Here is a 24,171-nt window from a genome sequence, read left to right on the forward strand (position 1 = left end):
TATAACTATATTTTATATAAAATATAGGTATCATTGTTAATTGTAGTTATTTATTTGGGGGGTTACTTGTAGTTATTTATTTGTAGTTATTTATTTGGGGGAGTTTATTTTAAACTGCATTAAACAAGATGTTTTTTAGTTGTAAACCATTGGAAAAAAACATAATTTAAAAAAGTTCAACAATAACACAGTTTGTATTTGAGGTTTTTAGAAAAGTTTGAATAAGCAAATTAGGTATAATCTAATGAAATATTCCTATATTATGGAAAAAAAGAAAAAAATTACAAAATCAAGCTTTTTTGATACTTTTATTTTTTATCAGGCTAATATTACTGTAGAATTTTCTTGACATTTTAGAGAGTTTAAACAACAAATAATACTTATCATTTGTTTTATTTGGCAAATGTGTAAAATAAAGATATACTTACTAGAAATTAATTCAAATTAAATTAAAGTTCTGCTACAAGATTATCTCAAGTGGAGAGTTTTGGCTCAGTGCATGAGGGAACAATGTTTTGAGGAAAAAATTATGTACAGACTCAAATGGATAATAATAATAATAATAATATGAACAAATGAATAAATGATCACTTAAATGTGCAATTTGGAGCCAGAATAGGTCAAAATTTCAAAATAAAGCTAATAATCAAGAAGAAAGAGGGTTATTTTATATTCTTATATAACTCTTTAATATTTCACACAACTGAATTATTGAATAAAATAATCTTGGAATAAAAGAGTCTTGTGTAAAAGAAAAAGACAAGTTTTTGTTGGTATAATGCAGAAATACATATACATTTTTGTATTGTACAAACAATAGCATGTAACATTTAGCACTTTAGAGTCATAAATAGCATCTGATGTCAGTGATGATGAAGGATCCATTCTAAATGGCGTCTCAGTGGAGCGTTGAGTGTAAGAACTTTATCCTCTATAATCTTCTTTAGCTTCTGTTGCTCGCAGGTGGGGATGTCAGATGGAGCCACTGAGACAAACGGAGAAACAGTGCCTTTTATTTGATAGCTTGATTTGAGCATGTATTCTGAACGGTGAGCTTCGAACAATAACAAAATAGCAAATCAATAGGATGCATTATTTATTAATGCTAAAATGTTGATAATTGTATTTTGTCCAGCTAAAGAAATGGAAGATGCAGAGGTTCGACAACAAAAGCTGGACAATCAGGTAAGATTCTAATAGATGAGTATATTTTTATTAGACATTTTCTCAAATTTGTTTTAATGTTATAAGAATAAAATGAATTTTGATCATTATTATCGTAGGTTACTTCGTGCTTAAAGAATGGAATCTAAGCACAAATAATGTTGTGAGGAAAGAATAGAAACTATATTTTTATCATTGTTTTGGAGAAATGTGTCTATACTGATGCCATTATACTGTGATTGTAATGCATAAGTGGATGTGTAACAACAGTTCATATCTTGTCAACTCTCATAGCGTTCACTTTTAATCAAGAAACAACAAAGACGAAGGGCAGATGCCCGGATGGTTACAGCGAATCCTGACATCTGTTCCAAGACATGCAAACAGAAACCTGAGTGTGACGATACTGTTTTATTGATAAGCCAATCTCAAAGCAATACTTCCCTCAATGGTTTGTACACACTTACACTATATAAACCGGAACCTCATTGCTAACATAACATCTATCTGTCTATCAATCTACACTCAACAAAATTGTAAACGCAACACCTTTTGAAATTGCACCCATTTTTCATGAGCTTGCATGGCCAATTTCAGATTATTGTTCACACATTTGTCAAAATCTATGATACAGTAGTTTGTGCTTCTTCTTTGTCAATCAGTCGATCCACCTTACAGGTGTGACATATCAAGATGTTGACAGCATTATGATCAATATATTCAATCCATATCAACAGCTCTGTTGGACATTCCTGCAGTCAGTGGGATCTCTCCCTCAAAAAATTTGACATCTGTGGCATTGTGCTGTGTTATGAGAGTTGCACATTTTAGAGTGGTCTTTTATTGTGGCCAACCTGAGGCACACCTGTGCAATAATCATGCTGTGTAATCAGCATCTTGATATGCCACACCTGTGGGGTAGTGATGAGAAGTTTGGATCTTTTTCACAAACTGGATCCTTTGGACAGCTCATCTCAATGATCCAGTTGAAAAATAATGTCATCCACAATGATGTAATCAATCCTCTCATGTTAGGACTCAACATATCAAAAATATATAGTCAGCAATCATAATTTCAGTCAGTTAAAACATCACCAAAAGTTTTGCAGCCTGAATGAAGCATGATTCACTGACTATTTTAATACCACTATGATTTTCTGTTATGAAATAAACTTATGTTTCGCCAGATCCTTTCAGTCTTTGGCTTACGATTTTCTGTTTTTAAAACAGCTTAGTCAGTTGTCCTAGTTTGGTTGAGACGGTACTGTAATACTATGTCAGTCACAACAGGCTGTGATGCACTGTTTGTGTTCAGTTCACCACCTGCTGAATCACACATATGCAGTATTACCAGTTCACCTAATCTCACATCTGATTTAGTAACTGAATAACTCAGGAAGTTGATTTATTTCAAGTCAGAGGGGGTATCAGGCATGTTAAACAAGTAATTTGTAGATAAGGGTTTACTGGAGAAGCAAACTTTTTAAAATGATTCAGTTCGATTCGGTGAACTGATTCATTTAGAAGATCTAAGAGGTGGATGGGATAAGCACTCACTAACACAGATTTAGAACAATATTTGAGACAAATAGGCCTTTTATGTGCATAGAAATTGTCTATCTGTCTGTGTCTATCTGTCTTTTTATTATCAGACACACAACCTGAGCATATTTATGAAAACACAGTGGAGGAGATTTGTTTGGGGGAACTGAGTGTTTCATCCAGGACAGAGGAGGCATCAGAGGAAATTGCTCAGCCTGTCCCGGTCATCATTAAGAAAATCGATCTAGAGATCAGCCCGAAGCACAGCACTACAAGCACTTTAGACACAGACGGCCAGGCAGATGAAAAGAAAACAAAGAAGAAGGGTGTGAAAAAGGGACAAACTAAACGTAAGTAGTTTTTTTTCTGTTTTCAATCACACCTGTTGTGTCTGCCTTAGTTTGATGAGTCTATTTTGTTGAATTCCAGTACTTGAACCAAAAGCTGCACTGGAGGTGGAGGAAAATGAAAAGAAAGAGAAGAAATCTGTGAAGAAGAAGGAAAAGACAAATGGAACTAAAGGGAGAGCAAAGACAGGGGAACAGTCCTGTAAGTTTACCGGAGATGTGTGTCTATTGTTAGGCTTGACACAAGTTAAAGGCCATTTCCTGCAGCGCAGCTATTCATAAATAGGAAATAATTGGACATTGGCATCGTTAACATTCCGATTTGTGTATTTGTCCTCCAAGCAGTTCAGACTGATTCAGTTGTGGATTTCTCCCTTAATGAAGAGAAAAATCCTGAATCAGAGAGTGAAGATGAAGGAAAAGACTGGTCAAAGAGCCCTGTTCCTCCTACACCAAAGAAAAAACAAATGAAGCCAAGTAAATAAAAATCTTTTTTACTTTTTGTTAACGATAGTGGCCTGATTGGTGAAATGCTATTTCTGTCATTGCAGTGAGATGTCATCTCAGTGACAGTGAAGAAGAAAACGATGAGAAAGAGGAGAAGGACAAGAAGAAGGAAGCTAAAAAGTCTAAAAAAAACACAAAAAGTGTTAACAGTCTTGCCTCTTTGAACTCCAACTATAAGGAGCACTCTTCTGACAGTTATTCTTTGGACATCGGAAAAGTGAGTATAAATTCTAAAACTCAGTTTATAATTATTCATTATATTCTTTTTGCGTATGCACTTTATTAGTTATGGTCATTTGTAAATGTGATGTGGCTTACTTTATATGTAATCCACTTCAAGTTCATTCTTAGTTAAGAAAAAACTACTCATTTGGTGCTTGTCTTAAATATTAGCATAACATTTATATGTGTGTGTTTGTGTGTGTAAAATAATAAATGATAGTGTAAATAATATTCATCATTTTGAAGTTCTCTTTTTAGTACAGGCTTAAAAAAAGTGATTTAAGTGTAATGTGTAATTTTCGGTTTGGGGGGGGGAGTCTGGGGGTCAGACTGCCACTCACTGTTTCTTTAAAGACCTTCAATAATTTGTAGTGCCGCTTTTAAGATTGTTTGCTGGGTAACTTTTCTGATACTTAAATTGAGAATTAAAAATATACATATTTATATATATATATATATATATATTTTTTTTTTTTTCTTATTATTATTATTCATGCCTTTTTAATTTATTGATTAATTTCATTTAATTCTATTTTATTTTTCCCACTATGGGAACTTTTGTTGAGTTTGTTGAGTGAGGGAAGTGTTTACTGGGGTAGTGTTAGTACTTAGTATTTAACTTAAGCATTAATTTAGTTGTTCAAGTTTAAAAGGAGATTAAAGACAGTTTAAATTTAAATGCCATCAGGAGCAGCAAGTAAGTGCAGAAAAATGGGCAGCATGGTGACAGAGTGGGTAGCACAATCACCTCACAGCAAGAAGGTCGCTGGTTCGAGCCCCGGCTGGGTCAGTTGGCATTTCTGTGTGGAGTTTGCATGTTCTCCCCGTGTTCGTGTGGGTTTCCTCCAGGTGCTGCGGTTTCCCCCACAAGTCCAAAAGACATGCGGTACAGGTGAATTGGTTTGGCTAAATTGTCCGTGGTGTATGTATGTGTGTGATTGAGTGTGTAAGGATGTTTTCCAGTGATGAGTTGCAGCTGGAAGGGCATCCGCTGCGTTAAACATATGCTGGATAAGTTGGTGGTTCATTCTGCTGTGGCGACCCCAGATTAATAAAGGGACTAAGCAAAAAGCAAATGAATGAATGAATATTCGAATATTTGTTTTGTTTTGTCCAGTCATCTCCCATGTCTTTGGAGGATCTGGAACAGTTTGCCATGCGTCCTGCTCCAAGAGACGTGACCATTCAGTGCAGGATCACCAGAGACAGGAGAGGAGTGGAGAAAGGGATCTACCCCACTTATTACCTACACATGGAGAAAGAGGATGGGAAACGGGTTAGCAGAAATGTTAATAGAGAAATATTTGAAAAGCAATTTTACTTTTCATCTCTTAACACACCATTACTCTCTTTCCTTTTGTTTGGAATGGGCAGGTCTTTCTGATGGCTGGCAGGAAAAGAAAAAAGTGCAAAACGTCCAATTATTTGATATCAGTTGATCCTACAGATTTATCCAGAGATACTGACAGCTACATTGGCAAATTAAGGTTTGTGCCATAGCAGTGACACATCACAAATCTTTATGCTTGTGAAGCAAATCCTTAAAACATGGTTTGTCTTCTCAGGTCAAATGTCTTGGGGACTAAGTTCACTGTGTTTGATAATGGTGAGAATCCTGAAAGGAAACCATTTATTAAAGAAACGGATACACTGCGACAAGAGCTAGCAGCAATATTTTATGTAAGATGGTTGTTGTGTGCATTAGATAAAGTGTACAGTAGGTTTCAATTGTATTTAATTGTATTTGGTTGTATATTGTATTTAGCTGTATTTTGTATTAGTATTCACCATACAGTAATTTTATATGGTTTTTTTATTGTAAAATTCTTACTTTTTCTTTAATGTCACACAGGAAAAAAATGTTCTGGGTTTCAAAGGTCCCCGCAAAATGACAGTAATTATTCCTGGTATGCACGAAAATGATGAGAGAGTCGTTATTCGACCAAAAAGCGTAAGTTGTTCATTAGTTAATAAAGTTTGGATGATCACTAATATAATAAACATGGAAAGATTTAATTTCAATTTTTAAAAAAATATCTTAATCTTTGCAAGGCTGCATTTAATTGGTCAAATGCTATGCAATGCCACATAACTATTGTGAAATATTAAAGTTTTATATATGTGTATATATTTATAAATGTAATGAACCATGATATGTTATTTTTCAGGATTCTTTGATTAATAGAGAGGTCAAAGAACAGCAATTACTTGTCTTTTTATTCACAACATTATAAATTTAATCAATAATTTATAAACATTCAATATCTCTTTTGATTAATTTAATAAATCTTTGGCAAAAAAAATTATAGTTTAAAAAAATACATTTTTATTCTAGATATCCTTACACTTTTAATGAGTAGTGTATAAGTATAATATCCTGAAATATTCAGTCCCTCCATCATATTGCAGGTTTATTTATTTTTCATTCATTCATTTTCATTTCGACTTTGTCCCTTAATTAATCTGGGGTCACCACAGCAGAATGAATTCAATTCAATTCAATTCAGCTTTATTTGTATAGCGCTTTTACAATGTAGATTGTGTCAAAGCAGCTTCACATAAATGATCATAGTAACTGGAACAGTGTGGTTCAGGTTTTAGTGTTTAAGTTCAGTTCAGTTTAGCTCAGTTCAGTGTGATTTAATCATTACTGAGAGTTCAAACACTGAAGAGCAAATTCATCGATGCGTAGCTCTACCAATCCTGAACCATGCGAGGCAGTGGCGACAGCGGAGAGGGCAAAAAACTTCACCTGATGGGAGTGAAGAAAGAAAAACCTTGAGAGAACCAGACTCAGTTGGGCACGACAATTTTAATTTCTCCGCTGGCCAAAACTCTTGTGCAGAGCTTCATTCGCCGTGGTTGAGGCTGGAAGATGGCCTCAATGAAGACTCGTCTGTCCCTGGAGCGTCGCTGGAATCAGACTCATGTTCTCCACTCCCCACGAACCATCAGCGCAGCAGCAGCTCAGGATATGGCCTGTTCCCGGATATGGAATCCTTGGGATCATCCGCCAACTTATCCAGCATATGTTTTATGCAGGTGATGCCCTACCAGCTGCAACCCATCACTGTGATACACTCTCATTCACACACACATACATTACAAACAATTTAAGCTTGCCCAGACTTGTACCGAATATTTTTGGACTTGTGGGGGAAACCATAGCACCCGGAGGAAAGACACGCAATCACGGGGAGAACATGCAAACTCCACACAAAAACGCCAACTGAGCCGAGGCTCGAACCAGCGACCTTCTTGCTGTGAGGTGACAGCACTACCTACTGTGCCATACTGCGCAATATTATTATTTATATTAATAATATTAATAAATCAGTGTCACAGTAGCACAGTGGATAGCACGATCACCCCACAGCAAGAAGCGAATGCAAGATGTGAAGTATATGTAAATGCAAGAGTGTATGGGTGTTTCCCAGTGTTGGGTTGCAGCTGGAAGGGCATCCGCTGTGTAAAATTTATGCTGGATAAGTTGACAGTTAATTCCTCTGTGGCGACACCTGAATAATAAAGGACTAAGCCGTAAAGAAAATGAATGAATATATAAATGATATTAATAAATTTTTTTATCTGTGGCCTAAAAATTATTGATTTTGTGATGCCTTTCCTCAACACTTTTGATATTATTTGCTTCAATTATTGTTTTTTTTTTATGTGAAAATACAGACAAACCTTGTAAAATGTGAAAATTGTTTGATCTCAATAACCATTGGACTTGCAAAATCCTGGAGGGACGGAATGTTTATAAATTTAAAAAAAAATCTTCTTATGAGTTTGATTCACTACTGATTTATTTGTATGTATAGTAATACCATATTAGTAATAAAGATCTACTTTGCATGTTCCAGGAGCTGGAGTCTCTGCTCACCCGATACGAGAACGGTAATAAAGAGAATCTTGTCACTCTAGTCAATAAATCACCCAGCTGGAATGAGCAAACTCAGTCGTATGTGCTTAATTTTCATGGCCGAGTTACTCAGGCATCTGTCAAAAACTTTCAGATTGTCCATCCAGATAATGGTATGTGTTTTTACTCGCAAATTATTTATAACATATGACAATATTACAGTTCCCAGTTGTGATTTTTTTTTTGTGGCTCAACATCTCTCTCCAGTGGACTACATTGTGATGCAGTTTGGCCGGGTTGCAGACGATGTGTTTTCCATGGACTACAGCTTTCCCATGTGTGCTCTACAGGCATTTGCTATCACACTGTCCTCATTTGATGGCAAACTAGCATGTGAATAAGCTTTGTTTATGTGTATTATCTGTTCTTTTGAAAAAGGGAAACTTAGCAGTATTTTATGTTATTCAGTCAGGAATGAAAGACGTTTAGATTTGTATTATTCGCAAATGATGGCAGTAGAGCATCAATCTGCTTCTCTTATTTTGTTCTTATATGTTATGTGGTTAATTTGCTGAATTCAACTATGACTGTTTTATAAGCAAATAATGAATTATGCCATATTGTTTTTCTTTGTTTACATGAGAAAATTAAATTTTTCGTGTTAAATAAAAAGTTATATAAAGCTAACATGGAATATTATCTTTCATAAGATCACATTCTTAAGAGGATATTTCACCCGAAAATAAGAATTCTGTCATCACTGTGTGCGTTTCTGTTTATGTTACCTTGCCAGTTCCACGCCACCCAATCCGCTCCAAGCTAGTATCGAACCGGCGACCTTCCGCATGGGATTCGATTGCTCTAACAAGGAGGCTTAAAACCCCAAAGCGCAGAGCTATAAAAAAAAAATCTAATTGTTAGGTTTGTATGTGTTTACATGCTAATCAGTAAACTAAAATGGTACTTTGAAAGACTTTTCACTATAAGGCTCTTCTGGGAAGCAAAAACTTCTTCATGTCATCACTTTAAAATCTCCAGTTTTGGTTCTTCCTGTCAAATCTATTTTTAGGTTTATGATTTCCAGCTTTCGATTTTCTTTTCTTTCTTTATACAATTACTGATCTGATATCCGTTAAAACTCGCAATTCTGACTTCAAAACTCAGATTCTTTTGCCCCCTACTGAGTGATGCACCCATGTGGATATGTAAGCCCGATTTCGCCACTGAGTAATTTTTTTGAAGTAGTTATTGCATTCAGAATTTTAATAATAATTCCTTAAATTTATATAGCACTTTTCTGGACACTCAAAGCACTTTACACATTTTTTGGGGGGTGGGGGAATCTCCTCATCCACCACCATTGTGCAGCATCCACCTGAATGACGGCAGCCATATTGCACCAGAATACACACCAGCTGATTGGTGGAGTGGAGATAGAGTTATGATGCCATGATGGACAGAGGCTAGTAGGCAGCTTTGGCCAGGATGCCGAGGTTAACCCCTGCTCTTTTTTTTCAAAGGACATCCTGGGATTTTTAACGACCACAGAGAGTCAGGTTTAACATCTCATCTGAAAGACAGGACTCACTGACAGTATATTAATGTACCGGGGTGTTAGGAGACATACAGACAGCAGGTTGAGCTGGTCTCCCTAACACACTTGTGGCAATAACCTACAGTTGCTTTCCCATGTGGTATCCCATCCAGGAACTGACCTGGCGCAGCCCTGCTCAACCATGAGAGTTGCAGGGGGCTAGCTGCCGGCAATGCTAATTATAGCTGGCTTTATAACTCTTATGTAATAGCTTTATATAATTGTGACATATATCTCAGAATGCTGTCTTTATATCGCACAATTGCAACTTTATATTTCAGATTTCTGACAAAACCTGTAATTGTGAAGTATATCTCAAAATTCTTGCTTTATTTATTTACTCAGAATTGTGACATTTTATATCTCTGAATTGTGACTTTATCCTAGAATTCTGACTTCATAACTCTAAATTGTAACTTAATCTCTGAATTGTAACTTAGAGTTCTGACTTTATGACTTATATGTGAAAATTATGTCTTTATATCACACAATTGTGACTTTATGTCTGAGAATTCTGACTTTATAACTCGAAATTTTGATTTTAAATCTCAAAAATCTGAAACAAAAAGCGGGAAAAGATAAAAACTGTTATTCTCTGGCGGAAATTGGCTTCCTTAAATAGCCTCAGTCGCGTCGCTCAGTAGGGGGCAGTAAGAGCCTTGACGGATTTGTCAGACATCCGCAAACTGATAGAGAAGAAGAAAACGGTAAAGTCATATACAGCGACATCGCCCCACACTGATCTCTAAACATAACCAGAGTTTATCCATATAGCATAGATATACACAGCATCTCTCAGCGTCCATCAATATTCTGCTCTGAAAGTTATTTGTGGAAGTTGGCTGGCGTGAAATGTGACTTTCAATGGAAACTCCCTCTTATCTGTTGTGAGTTTTGCAAGTTTATGGTCAGGAGACAGATGAGCTACACCTCTTAAAAACGGGAACATTTCATCTGAGCTGGCCATAAAATACATCGAAAATGCGGGACCGGACCAAAGAACTGGGCAATGTGAGTAATTTCAGGGCAGTGCACTCAGGAAACCGGCTAACTGGCTAACGGGCTAATGTTATTCAGCGGATGTAACTACTGTCACCACTGGCTCGACTGCGATTTATTAACTCCTTCAAGGATTGTAACGAGTCACAATATATAGTTGTGTGGCTTATTTTCTTGTGTTGGAAAAATATATGGTTAAAGTCCACGAACTGTAGGCTAACACCCTCTTGCAGCACCAGCGCTCTTGGGTAAACGGGGTGTAACTTTATTTAGCCTACAAATAAATACAGCTGCCATGAATGGTTGCATTTGAATATTGATTTTTGTTTTTCTCACAAGAAAGTTAAGCGTTGAATTGGTACTTAACTTTTAGTTGTATTATTATTAATACACTGTCATTCGCTCGGCAATAAAGGTTTATTATCATCCGTTTGTTTTTTCACGTAATTGTGTTGTTGCAGTTTCTTCTGTGGGACTACATTTGCCTTTCGACAAACAAATACCTTTAAATGTCCCAAAGAGAGTCACAAAGGGTTAATTTCACAAAGTTTTTACACTAAATGTTGCACATACTGAAAAATATGAATCTCCTGTATATGGTTTTTACTTCGTTTTCCTGTAAAAGCAAAAAAACTATAATGTTAATAAATTCACACACAATAAAACACACTATCTGTCATGTCAACGTGTTTTTCCTTAAAGCTACTTTTTGTGTAATCCTAAATTAATTAAATTCAAATATATATTTTTCATAAAACATGTCAAGTAAATGTAAAATATATCTTGATTTAAGACTTTCACACATTTGCAAAACGACGAATATAGTGGAAGATGTTTTTTGTAATGTGATGAGAAGAGTAACATTTTTAATGGCTATTCAGTTTTGACTTTTTTTTTTGTAAGTTTAGAAATAACAGATCTGTTTACTTTTTTTTAAACTTTGAGGTATTATTTAAAATAGATATTTTGCTAACCTTATTTACCTTTATCTAAGCTGCAGAAACACTGTCTTGCACTTTGTATGGTGGTAATATTTTTAAAATATGATAACATACAATATAAAAATTTATTAATAACAATATTCTTAACTATATTCAGTGTCGTATTGTGTACTCTTTTACTAGACTGCTGATGCCTCAGATGAAGATGAAGAAACCGTAGCTCTAATGATAAAGCCTGGATCTGGAACCTCAGCAAATGAAGACAAAGAAAATGAAGCTTTCTTTAAAAAGGTCATTGTAGCACGATTGCTCTCATTTTAACTGCAACTTTCAATACTTTTATGCACTAGTTTTAGGGATCTGTACAGAAGTAGCATGTTGTTTCTGTAATTAATGATTTTTGAACTGAAGTGTGTATTGTTGGTTCTTGTATAATATAATTTAGAAATCCTGCAATTCTGAACTGTGATTTTCTACACTGCAGGTTTCTCACAAATACTGATTAGTACGGTGGCTGAGAGCGCTCAAATGTACTGCACCAACAAAAAACACCAATAAAAAAGCATTTTTTATCAATTATTAATGCAAAAAATGTACAAACAACAAGGAACCTTACGACCAGGACATTAAAATAACCATCAGACAGCAACCCTGACAGGCTCTAAACAGGAAGTAGCTGGGTTTGTCTCTTTTGGGGTTCCCTGACACATTTCTGTCATGTGCTCTTTGCATATGTGCATGTGTTGTGAGAATTTGCTTACACATATTGTCAAACGAATGAACACATTTTCTTAGTTTGGTTTTTCTATATGCATATCTTAGCTTACAGTACATTTGAGCTCTCTCTCCACCACCGTAGATTAGGAACATGCACATGCAAACAGTAATAAAGGAATGAAGCTGTTTAGTGTTTGTGCAAACTTCATGTAATGTCAAACATTACACATAAATTACATTTGGGTCACTTGAATTCCATAACATTTGTGCTTGGAAAGTTTGCATTGAAACTTGACATAAAAATATATTTTCTTTTTTCTATGTAGGTTCAGGAGATTCGAGAGGGACTTGAAACTCTTAAGAGAAAGGTTTCCGAATTGGAGAACAAGCAGAAAACAGTGCTAGGAGTTGCACTTCCAGAGGACAGTAAGTAATTTAGCTTTCACTTGGGTTTTTGATTATTCATTTACATAATCTTATGTTGTGTGTGTGTGTGTGTGTGTGTGTGTGTGTACACAAACTATATTTTTATTAATAATTATGAAGAGAGTAAGTTAAAGGATAGTGAGTGATTGAGTAAATTATATTTTTCTTTGAGCACAGGTATGAAAAAGGAACTGCAGTCACTCAGAGAAGACATCAAAGGGATGGCCAGCCAGATCCAAAAGAAATTAAAAAGTGAGACTGATAAATAAAATTTTATAAATGAATAAACTTTTCTGCTCAACCTAACAAATGTGAAAAATTAATCACTTCATTTACATCATAGGTCTTGAACCTAAGAAATTGGAAGTTGAAGAAAAATATATCCCAGTGAATGTAAGAATGAGGAGAACTCAGGTTGGTTGCTTTTATATTTCATGTTTTAATAAATAATTAAACTTGAACAGTGTTGTTTTGACTGAGAATAATCTGATCTTGTATGTCTCCTCATCATTTTTTGAAAGCATGGTGTTTTGTCCCGTGAATTCCTGGAACTGATGGGTCGCTGTAATACAATTCAAGCCCAATACAGAGACCGAAATGTGGAGAGGATTAAAAGACAACTCAAAATCAGTATGTGCTTATTCTGCTGTGCTTTTTTTCATTGATCTTATTAGCATTCTTACAAAGCCATCTTTTTAATGCACTGTAAGGCCTGGGACACACCAAGCCAATGGTCTGCTGTTGGGCTTCGTCTGTCCGTCGATCAGGCTAGATGGTTTGGTGTATTCTACGTGTCGACTCTCGCCGGGTTAACATTGGAGTTCAATGGCCTGATTCAATGTGTAGAATCGACGTCAGACCATAAGCTGAAGAGAGTACTCTGACTGGTTATTCAGGAACGAATCAGAGCATGCGTGTGATGTAGATAAGTCGTCTCCTTGGAATTATAAGGTTCTATCTGCATTCTGAATGATTTTGAAATATTGAACTTCAAAGTTTTTGCATTCCATTTGTTTTTTTAATTAAAAAGTCTTAACATGTAAACAACTAATGAAGAACATACCATGATGTTAGTAAGTTGTCATTTAATTAGAATATGTCAATAGCTCAATTTTGACAAAAATGTCAGATAGAACCTTATAATTCTAAGGTCACGAAGTGTTGTAGCAGGTAAACAATTCAAGTCAAGAAGGATCACTAAAAGGCTGGATGTAATTTCAATAAATTTCTCAAATATTTCCAACAATAATGCAATGATATGAATTATTAGATTATCAGACTGTTGCGCAGGCACAGAACGCGGCTATCATTTCAATGAGCTTTCGTCTGTTTGGTATGGTTACTCGCAGATTTTTGGGTCCATCAAGAACCTATGCAAAGTGACGAAACAGTTGGGTTTCATTAGCCGCATTTCCACTATCGGGCCAGTGCGAGCCAGGGCTTTTATCGGGCCAGGTCGGGCCAATAGCCCAGGAGGTTGAGCAGTGAGGCCGAAATCATGTCGCGTTTCCACTGTCGGGCTAGTAGCTCGCAGCACGTCATGCAAACCCAGCCCTCAGAACATCCTCCTAATCGAACGTCACCCAATCCGCCCACTTCAGCAGGAATCAGGCAGATAAAGCACACCACATGATTACGAAACTATTAAAATTAGGACAACCAAAACAAACAAATGACACGTTACTGTACAGCAGTACAATGTATGTCTATACAGAGTGTGCAGAATTATTAGGCAAGTTGTATTTTTGAGGAATAATTTTATTATTGAACAACAACCATGTTCTCAGTGATCCCAAAAAACTTATTAATTTCAAAGCTGAATATTTTTGGAAGTAGTTTTTAGTTTGTATTTAGTTTTAGCTATTTTAGGGGGATATTTGTGTGTGCAGGGGACTATTACTGTGCATAATTATTAGGCAACTTAACAAAAAACAAATATATACCCATTTCAATTATTTATTTTTACCACTGAAACCAATATAACATCTCCACACTCACAAATATACATTTCTGACATTCAAAAACAAAAACTAATCAGTGACCAATATAGCCACCTTTCTTTGCAAGGACACTCAAAAGCCTGCCATACATAGATTCTATCAGTGTTCTGATCTGTTCACCATCAACATTTCATGCAGCAGCAACCACAGCCTCCCAGACACTGTTCAGAGAGGTGTACTGTTTTCCCTCTTTGTAAATCTCACATTTGATGATGGACCACAGGTTCTCAATGCGGTTCAGATCAGGTGAACAAGGAGGCCATGTCATTAGTTTTTCTTCTTTTATACCCTTTCTCCCCAGCCACGCTGTGGAGTATTTGGACGCGTGTGATGGAGCATTGTCCTGCATGAAAATGATGTTTTTCTTAAAGGATGCAGACTTCTTCCTGTACCACTGCTTAAAGAAGATGTCTTCCAGAAACTGGCAGTAGGACTGGTAGTTGACTCCATCCTCAACCCGAAAAGGCCCCACAAGCTCATCTTTGATGATACCAGCCCAAACCAGTACTCCACCTCCACCTTGCTGGCGTCTGAGTCGGACTGGAGCTCTCTGCCCTTTACCAATCCAGCCACGGGCCCATCCATCTGGCCCATTAAGACTCACTCTCGTTTCATCAGTCCATAAAACCTTAGAAAAATCAGTCTTGAGATATTTCTTGGCCCAGTCTTGACGTTTCAGCTTGTGTGTATTGTTCAGTGGTGGTCGTCTTTCAGCCTTTCTTACCTTGGCCATGTCTCTGAGTATTGCACACCTTGTGCTTTTGGGCACTCCAGCGATGTTGCAGACCTGAAATATGGCCAAACTGGTGGCAAGTGGCATCTTGGCAGCTGCACGCTTGATTTTCTCAGTTCTTTGGCAGTTATTTTGCGCCCTTCTCATTACAGAGATGCACATCTAATATTCTTAATTGGTAGTAGGCTTTCGAGCCTATACAGCTTGGAGTAAGACAACATGCATAAAGAGGATGATGTGGTCAAAATACTCATTTGCCTAATAATTCTGCACTCCCTGTACACACATGCCTGTGTGTTCTCATTCATCGTATTCATTTACTCGCTGACCGACTGTTGGCATCGAAATCCAGTGGTCTTGCCACTAACGAAGGGACCCAGCGCAGGGAGCGCACACATCCATAATATAAAACCCCATATATAAAATTCTCCGTTAATAACTCGATATAAAATGTATTTTATGACATCCTCAGTTAGACAGACGATGTCCAACATTCATCCCAAATGCTCTGGAGAGAACTGAAACATGAACTTTTCCATATAGGCTTTTATGACACTTAGGTGATTCCCTTTATTTAAAGATGTTGCTTATCATATCTTAAGTAAAGGAAAGTGTGAAGTGTTTCAGCACATAAGAGCAGCACGTAATAAAATATAGCCTATATTTCGTTGCGCTCAGCAGCTATGCACTAAGCTCTTTATGTATTTAAAATTTCCTTTTTTAATTTTACCACGTCATATAAAAACATACACACTTGTTTGAGGACACAGAACACATTTTGAACTTGCAATTTTCCCCGATGCGTCAAAAAAGTGCTGCGCAGCTGCAGACAGAAAAAAAGGTTGCCTAGTTTTTGCTTTCACTCACCCCGAAAATGCTGTGTTTGCATGATTTGATTAATATCATCGTATCCAAATACTTCATAAACAATATTTAGAACATTCTCCGGTGTTTATTGTTTTTAGAAAATATCTCAATTTTTTTTTTCAGACAGGCTTTTGAAAAATGAAAGTTTAATATGGTTTTAAAACAGTTTGATATTGTGCCTAATTGTTATAGCTAGCTTTTGTTAGTTTTATATTGGTTTATTTATTTAATGTGATTTTATTATATCTGATATTTGTAATTCTTTAAATTATTTCATTATAACTTAGGCTATTTTATCTATATGACACTATTTTTTTGAGCCTACAAAAGTGGACACGAAATTTCTAAAGTTTAATGTCTTTCTGTTGTATTCATATAGTGTATTATCTCCAAAATAAATAAAAACAATAGCAAAGAAAAGAAAAATCTGCTCGCGGCATTAACAGAGCTGTGAAGGGAGTGCTCTTTTCCTCAGTCTCACACACACACACACACACACACACACAGGCATTTAAACGCGCACAAATGCACCTTTTAAACTTGACTGAAACTCTCGAAAACCTTTACTGTCTGCTGTGTCTTTAATATGGTGTAAAGATTATTATGCGTTATTGAAACATCAAGGAGGATGCAGCAAAGAAAAGTCATTTATAAATTAAAACTACTTTATTATTTCATATAACAGCCTTACATTAAAAAGAGAAACATAAGGGCGATCATACGCAAAAGACCCCAGCCTGTAATTTGTTTCAGATGTTTCTTTCCCTTATTTATTTATTTGTTTATGTGTTTGGCGCATGTACTCATGTGCGATCAGAAAACTGTGCCCGCCTCTCCTTTCAATCCGCCCTGAAGCCCCGGCTGGCCCTCTTTGGCCCAAGGTATTCAGTAGCCCCAAGAAAGCCCTGATTTGGGCCGATTAGGCCCCGGAAGTGACGGTGGAAACGCGACTGGCCTTGGCTCGCCCTGGCTCGCTCGCTTTAGGCGCGATAGTGGAAAAGCGGCTATTGGTGCCAATCTTTTGGAGTCAGCTTGGAGTGTAGTATTACACAGAAATGATGGTTCAAAACCATTGTACACACACTATTGAAGTCAAGCTGCTGTGTTTTTTTCTATACAGAAAAGGGCCAAAGTGCTGAAGTTGCTTCTTTTTTCTTAAAGTAAACTGGCATTGGTTTGATATAAATTAAATTATTAATATTACAACAACCTTTCTCACTTTTTGTTTTAATGATGCAGAGAGAGAAAGAGATATATTTCTTGCATAGAACTAATATTAGAAATAATACAATGTTTATAATATTAAATATAGTAAATATTAAATATGAAATAATATTTATTGGTAATTTTAAAGTCCATGATTGACCAACTATTAATTTAGTTGCTTTATTTTATTTTTGAAAATAATTATCAATGCTCGGATATAAATAGCACAATTAGCATTTTGGCCTTCATAACCTGTTTTATGAGAGATTTATTTAAAGGTGTTTATAGTTACAACATCTATCAGGTTAAATCACATGTAACATTCAAATTACTAGCAAGTAAATTGGTGCTGAACATCTCTCTGATGTTTTATTAATTGTTGATCCTTCTAACTGCCATTTCCCATTCTGTTTGTTTGTTTTGTTTGTTATCTTGCTTGCTTTTGTTCTATGGTTCTTCTAGTGGTCTATCTATTTTCTGTTCTGTTGTTGTTCGTGTTCTAGTGTTTTCATTCTATTCTTTTTTTTCTGTTTATCTATTATTCATTGTTATATGGATAATTTTATCAGATTTTTCTATTTGTATTTGTATACATTTCTATTAATTTTTTCTGTTGTCCAGTAATTCTCATTCTATTGTTTTTTCTGTCATTTTTTTCAGTCTTATTTTGTGTCTGTCATTCTATCTGTCGTGTGTGTCTTTTCTGAGTCATTAAACATTCCATTCATCAAACAATAAAATAAAACAAACGTTTCACTGATTAAAATAATTAAGCTAGCAGGACATCTGGTCGTAACATTTATAATCATTTCATGCAGTATAATATGTAGTAGTTTTTAGCATACAATATTTACTCACATTGTTTTCTTTGCAGCTGGAAACAGTGTGTCAGATGACGAGCTTGAAACTATGCTTGAAAGTGGACAAACAGATGTTTTCACACAAAATGTGAGTGATTTGTGTGTGTGTTTTTGTAAGTCTTGAAGTTATTAATTTCTTAGTTTCTACCTTAAAGAAGTCCTATTGTACCTTTGACACTTAATATTCTTTAGTGTGTAAAGTTTCTGAGCATGAAAGAAAATCTCAAATTAATTATTTTTTACCACCATAAGCAGTCTTTTTAGAACTTTGTAGCCTTGACCCATCTTATAGCAGTGGTAAACTTTGCCTTGTTCTATAAATATATTTTCACTCTAGGACCCGATTATTTATATATATATATATATATATATATATATATATATATATATATATATATATATATATATATATATATATACCTTTATATATATATATAAAGGTTACATTTTTTTGTTTGAAAATGAAGAACAAAGTTAACAAAAATGAAGAACAAAGGTAGATTATTAAAGGACCCTGAAGATGTTACATTTCGATGACAAAACACTTTAATACAGACTAGTAATTACAGACTGCTGCACAACATATTTTGTTAACGTTTCATTTTTTGATTGTTGTTTTCTATATTCTAACTCAGACTCATTAGCAGTGCAGTGTTGATTGCTTGGTATCAAACCCAAGAGTGGATTGTCGAACAAATTACCTATCTGTAGATAAGATATATAATTATGTAAGATAGTTCAAATTTACTTCTGAAATAATTCAGTCTTAATTGTTTTAAGTTCACGTATCAAACACTTTTGGTAAATTGCCCCCAGATGTTTAAATTGACAAGGCTTTAAAATGTATAGATGTGTTTTTTGTTAACATGGTGTTTGATGCACAAGCTGTAATAGCACTGCCCACTTCTTAAAATGGGGTCAGGGAGATGCATCTAATTTGCATTTAAAGAAAAAGGCAGCATGTTTTAGCTTTCATTCAAAAAGGATGTACAGCAGGGGTGCTCAACCTTGTTCCTGGAGATCTACCTTCCTGCAGAGTTTAACTCGAATCTTGATTAAACACCACTAACTCAACTAAGTAGAATCTGAAGGAGCACTTGGTAATTAAAGACAGGTGTGTTTGATCATGGTTGCAGCTGAAGTCTGTTGGAAGGTAGATCTCCGGAAACAGTGTTGGGCACCCCTGATGTACAGCATTGTAATAAATGATGTTTGAGATATTTTGAGCTGAAGCTTCAGGGATTTTTTAGCTCCTGAGAGCATCATGTAAAAACATAATGGGACTCCTTGAATAAAACGGCTCACTACTAAGTAGAGCTGCACAATTCAGGCTGATCTAAATAAAACTTACTTTTTTTTACTTGACTTTTTAACATTGAGATTGCAATCCTCCAATGTATGATTCCAACATAATAACATGTAATGCAAAAGTTTATGACATAATAATAACTAAAGAATAAGCTCACTTGGGTTTTCGAATCTATAATTCTTTTAGCGATTAATTGTGCAGCTCTACAACAGAGTGATATTTTTGACTGCAGTCTTCTGATTTCTTGAAGTCACTTTTAAAGTCTTCTCTTTTGCTTTCTTTGGAAATGGATATTTCATTTTGGTAAGGTCCTCTTTGGAACAAATGTGTTTTTTGATGATGTTAAAAAACATGTTTTTGATGATGTTGATTAACCTGTTTGTCCAATTAGAATGTGATCAAATAATATATAATAAATAATGAGATTTCAGTTGCATTTTCTGTGCCCTGATTTAGTGGGAAAAATGCTATAAAAATAAGCAAAGTAAAGTGTACAGTTAAAACTAAAGATCCAGGACATCTTCATAACTACTTTTAGACAATTGTATTTCAGATAAAAACAAGTCTGCTTTGTCAACATCATTAAAAGCATTCTTAGAGTAAATGCATCTGATCTCTGTACCTCCTTTCTAGATTTCCACTTCCCTTTTCGCAGTTTGGTTACAGTGATTTTTACCCATCAGCACATATTTTTATTTTTATTTTTTTTTAAATCCCTTAACGCCCTTTGCCTGAAAAGAAAGCATCATCATCATGAAACATTTCACCATTGTGTTCTGTGTTCACCTCACAAGTAATGTTTAGTGTCTTTATTGCTGCTATAAAAATGTAATATTATTTTCCCAGATTTTGAATGATGCAAAAGCTACCAGACAAGCTTTAAATGAGATCGAGTCACGACACGATGAGATCATCAAACTGGAGAGAAGCATCAAAGAGCTACATGACATGTTTCAGTACCTTGCAATGGAGGTGGAAGCACAAGTGAGATGAACACACCGGCTATATTTACAGATCATTTATGTCCAGTCAATTCAAAAAACAATAATAAAAACTCATTCCAACTGTTTCTTTCCAATTTTTTACTTTTCAGGGTGAGATGGTGGACCGAATTGAGTCGAACATTAAAATGTCCCATGACTATGTGGAAAAGGCGGTTGCAGAAACAGAGGCTGCTGTAAAAACATCAAAAAAAGTGCAGAAGGTGAGTCAGCAATAAAACACGCCATTTCCTGTTCAATTTGTAATTTTGATTGGCAAAAGTTTAGCTTTTTTTTTTTTTTTTTTTTTTTTTTTGCAGTTCTAAGTTTAAATATAACAATTCTGACTTTTGAAATTCTGAGTTCTCAGTTGCAAGATATTATCTTTCTTTTTGTTGATTTTATTTTATCCCAAAGTTTGAGTTTTTCAGTAATTTCTAGGAGAGGTGCACAACCAGTGGCGTAGCGCAAAATGCAGAGGCCCCCCTGCAGGAATTGCTGACGGGGCCCCCTGATAAAGGGAGGGGGGGGGGAAATGTCATACGTCAATTTGCATATCACTGGCGTCATCACGTTCTACCGTTTCTGTTTAACAGCCTATGGTTAATAAAGCGGTATTTATAATTGCACTACACTTTATATAAGCATGTTTATTTAACTAAATTCATTGCTGTTTGAATACAGTATGTCATTATAGATATGTAGTGAATGTGCAGTAATCTCTCATATGTAATAAACTCAGACAAGTTCAGAAACTGTCACTAATATCTGTGATTGTGAACAAGAAAAGAATAAACGGTCCAATTAAATTGTTAAAATAAAGTAGAAGTAGATCGGTTTGACTGTACAAGGGAAATACCTTCACACTGCCTGTGCTAAATTATTTGTCGTCGGTACGCAGAGGGGTGATCTGCTCTCGGGCTGCAGGTGGGAGAGGCTGCTGTTGAGGACTGACTGGGCCGCCTGTCAGTGCTGTGAGGCGGGGGAGGGGCCGGCGGCATCACACACAGCTCGTTGAGAAGAGTAGGGACGGTACAGTATGGACAAATGACAGTCTAAAAAAAATCTCCAATAACACACAAAAAAAGTCGCTAGATTTGTCGCTAAGGGGGTCTGAAAAGTCGCTAAATCTAGTGACAAAGTCGCTAAGTTGGCAACATTAGCGGCAAGCAATCAGAATGAAGTAGTCCACCGCTTGAGAGGTGTTCAGAGAACACAGACGTGTGAAATTTGGTTCCGACCACAGTTGTTCCCAAGAGTTTGATTATTGCATTCGCCGGTGGATTTTTAATTATTGAAAATCACGACGACGCGGGGCCCCCTAATCACGCGGGGCCCCCCCGCGGTGCGTGCCCTGCGGGCCCGTCCGCTACGCCACTGTGCACAACACCAAATCTAAGCCAAGACAAAGAAAATATGAAATTACAAATTTATTAGGAGTTTAGGAGCTGACAAGTCCAGAATAATAAAACCAAACTGCTTAATTTTGAATGGAAACCTTAACTATTCAAATATAAGAAAATAAAATACAGTTCATTACCCTAACTACCTAACAGATCAAAAGGTTTTCTCAGACAAACTGGCATCAGCCATTACCCTTTAGCAGACTGGGCTTTGATATTCTGCTACCTTCTACATGATGGCTGGAGCTGAAAAAGAGGATTGATCTTTGCGGCTGGTTTCTTATAGAGCAGTACAGACTTAAAGTTGGACTGTATAAAATAAACACCAAACTCCACAATTCTGTTGACAAGTTAGGCATTTTTATTCTAAAACGGTTAAGTTTAATAACTTTCTAACACGCTTAACTTTCACATTGAGATTTTGTTGTAATTTCAATTCAAGTTGTGACAGAATGATTGTTAAATTATTTTGTTATATAATTTTATGTTATGGAAAATTGTGAGGGAAAAAAAGCATAAATATTTTATATATTTTCAATGACTCTGATCTTTTGGGAGGTGACTTTATTTCATCAATAGAAATAATAGAAAGAGATTATTAGAAGAAAAAGTAGTCCTTGGTGGTTCATTTAAAAAGTCAAAATGCCTATTGAGCTATTTAGCGTTAACTAAATAATACTCCGGCTCATGATGATACATTGAGATCTTCTAAAATAAAACAAAGTGTCTTCACAACATTCTGTCTTGTCTTGTTCACAGAAAAAGATATATATTGCAGTGTGCCTTGCTGTTTTACTTCTTATAATAGCCATTTGCCTGGCTATCAGTTTCTCTTGGTGAGTCCAATCAAATAAATTTAATATGTATATATTACTATGTATTACTATATATATATATTACTATAACTTTATGCAAGTAATTGAGGTGAACTGTGATATAGTTGTATTGTTTTTTTTATAATTACTTGATTTTAACAATGTTTTTTTTTTTCTTTAATAGACTTTTCTACCCACCAAGCACTGGGTTTTGTTCTCTAAAATGTTCTCCTGAAGTCCCTTTGCCTTCAAACATGCCCATGTGTTCACATGACCTTTATTGGTGACTCATTTTTTTTTTTATGGTAGCTACATTTTCTGGAGTTTTTAAGTGTTAATCTGTTGTTTTAGGCTGCTTTGTCCTGCAAAGGACATGTTTTTCATGAAAATATTAGCTGCACTGCTTGGAAATTTTAAAAAGTTACATGGTAAAAACCATTTGTATTACATCATTACTATATAGACTGGATTTAAAACTTGGTGGACTTTATTTGGCAGAATTCAACACTAAAGCATGATCTCATGTGGGTAGATTAAGTAAAAAAGAAAATGCTAATGAGATTCCTAATATATAAAACCTTTTTTTGGAGACAAGCTCAAGCTCAAGAGGGATGGCCTATTCATATTTGCCCTAATATGTTTATAAGATGTCTTTTGTTTTGTGTGTTTGTGATTTATGCCATTTCACACTTGGAATCCAATAAAAATGGCAAAAATAGGTCATCTGTGTATATATAATAAACTAATTTTATACTCTGCTTTGAATTTTAGTAACTACCATTCAGAATACTGCTTCTCATCATGATGTTGCCTTCACTTGTGTATTTTACCTCGTTTTGTGCTCTGTCCAAGTTAAGACATGCATTTTTAAGAAATGCTTATGTACAGTTATTTGTTCAGTGCCTCAGTCTTGGTGCCTTTTCTTGACCAACAGTTAAAGTCACCAATAGTGCAGTTTATCTGCTTTCACTGAGGACTAACTGCCACATTTCAGTCATTCTGGTGTAAAATTGTCTTTTTTTTTTAAAATAAAGTACATATTATATATTTGATTGTTCTGTAGTATCTTTCCCTCCTTCATTTATTAGCAAGTGTCATATTGAGTGCTTGCTTTGTAAAGCAAGTCAATCTGTATGATGCACTTGGTTTGTTTGGTGCAATTGTTAAAATAGATGCAATTTGATTTGTAAAAAAATCAGTTTTGTATAGATATTTGTATATAATTGCTCCAAACAAACCACTTATCTAGACTCATCCTGTTTCAGCACATACCAAAGGTGATCTATCAGTCCCTGCAAAATTTTCCACTATTTAGCAGATTTTTGGGATGTTTTTTTTTTTCAAAACATATGGCATTATTTCCTTCAGTCCTTTGTGTATTTTCTCAGGAAATTCTTGTAAATTCATTTTTATAATAAATGTGTGTGTAAATACAATAAATGTGGGTGTGGGTGTGGGTGGGTATGGGGAAGAGTTGATTCCCAGTCCCAGCAGGAATTGAAAATGGGGGAGTGAATGAACCACACTTAAAAGCGAAGGGCCAATTTTGAGAATGGGTAACCAGACTTGACAATACTCACTTCTAAGTATTTATTGTTCCTACTAAAGGTGTCAGTGGTTGTTTTTTTTGTTTTGTTTTTTTTGTGCAAAAACAGGATTCTTTATGATCCTTTG

General features: G+C 35.5%; 2 protein-coding genes across 5 annotated transcripts; both read left to right on the plus strand.

The window, feature by feature from the left end:
- Positions 1–963: 963 nt before the first annotated feature.
- Positions 964–8,334, plus strand: si:dkey-220f10.4. Of its 4 annotated transcripts, none has more exons than XM_087276178.1 (13): positions 964–1,049; positions 1,136–1,185; positions 1,459–1,615; positions 2,817–3,056; positions 3,136–3,255; positions 3,396–3,530; positions 3,605–3,777; positions 4,900–5,058; positions 5,157–5,269; positions 5,348–5,462; positions 5,635–5,733; positions 7,649–7,820; positions 7,915–8,334. In XM_087276178.1, the coding sequence occupies exons 2-13, from the start codon at positions 1,144–1,146 to the stop codon at positions 8,046–8,048; spliced, it is 1,659 nt and encodes a 552-aa protein (XP_087132304.1). In that variant the 5' UTR covers positions 964–1,049; positions 1,136–1,143; the 3' UTR covers positions 8,049–8,334. The 4 variants fall into 4 exon arrangements, with proteins under 4 accessions (XP_087132304.1, XP_087132305.1, XP_087132306.1 ...); XM_087276179.1 differs by having other exon boundaries at positions 3,399–3,530; XM_087276180.1 differs by lacking the exon at positions 1,459–1,615.
- A 1,734-nt stretch (positions 8,335–10,068) lies between these two features.
- On the plus strand, positions 10,069–23,544 carry stx4 (syntaxin 4). Its single transcript, NM_200221.1, is given in 11 exon segments — positions 10,069–10,252; positions 11,365–11,472; positions 12,225–12,324; positions 12,502–12,576; positions 12,668–12,738; positions 12,846–12,954; positions 18,005–18,078; positions 20,146–20,283; positions 20,393–20,503; positions 22,442–22,518; positions 22,682–23,544. Coding segments are annotated over 11 exon segments (894 nt in total). The 5' UTR covers positions 10,069–10,222; the 3' UTR covers positions 22,683–23,544.
- The last annotated feature ends 627 nt before the right edge of the window (positions 23,545–24,171 follow it).

The sequence above is a fragment of the Danio rerio genome, chromosome 12 (assembly GCF_052040795.2).
Source record: "Danio rerio strain M-AB ecotype USA chromosome 12, GRCz13ab, whole genome shotgun sequence".
Lineage (NCBI taxonomy): Eukaryota > Metazoa > Chordata > Actinopteri > Cypriniformes > Danionidae > Danio > Danio rerio.

What these genes read in the sequence shown, in the direction of transcription:
- si:dkey-220f10.4 (XM_087276178.1), top strand. Translation starts at nt 1,144, where the DNA reads ATGGAAGATGCAGAGGTTCGACAACAAAAGCTGGACAATCAG. An exon ending in GAAAAAACAAATGAAGCCAA is followed by an intron (nt 3,531 to 3,604) that starts GTAAATAAAAAT and finishes CTGTCATTGCAG; the next exon opens with TGAGATGTCATCTCAGTGAC. An exon ending in AGAAAGAGGATGGGAAACGG is followed by an intron (nt 5,059 to 5,156) that starts GTTAGCAGAAAT and finishes TGGAATGGGCAG; the next exon opens with GTCTTTCTGATGGCTGGCAG.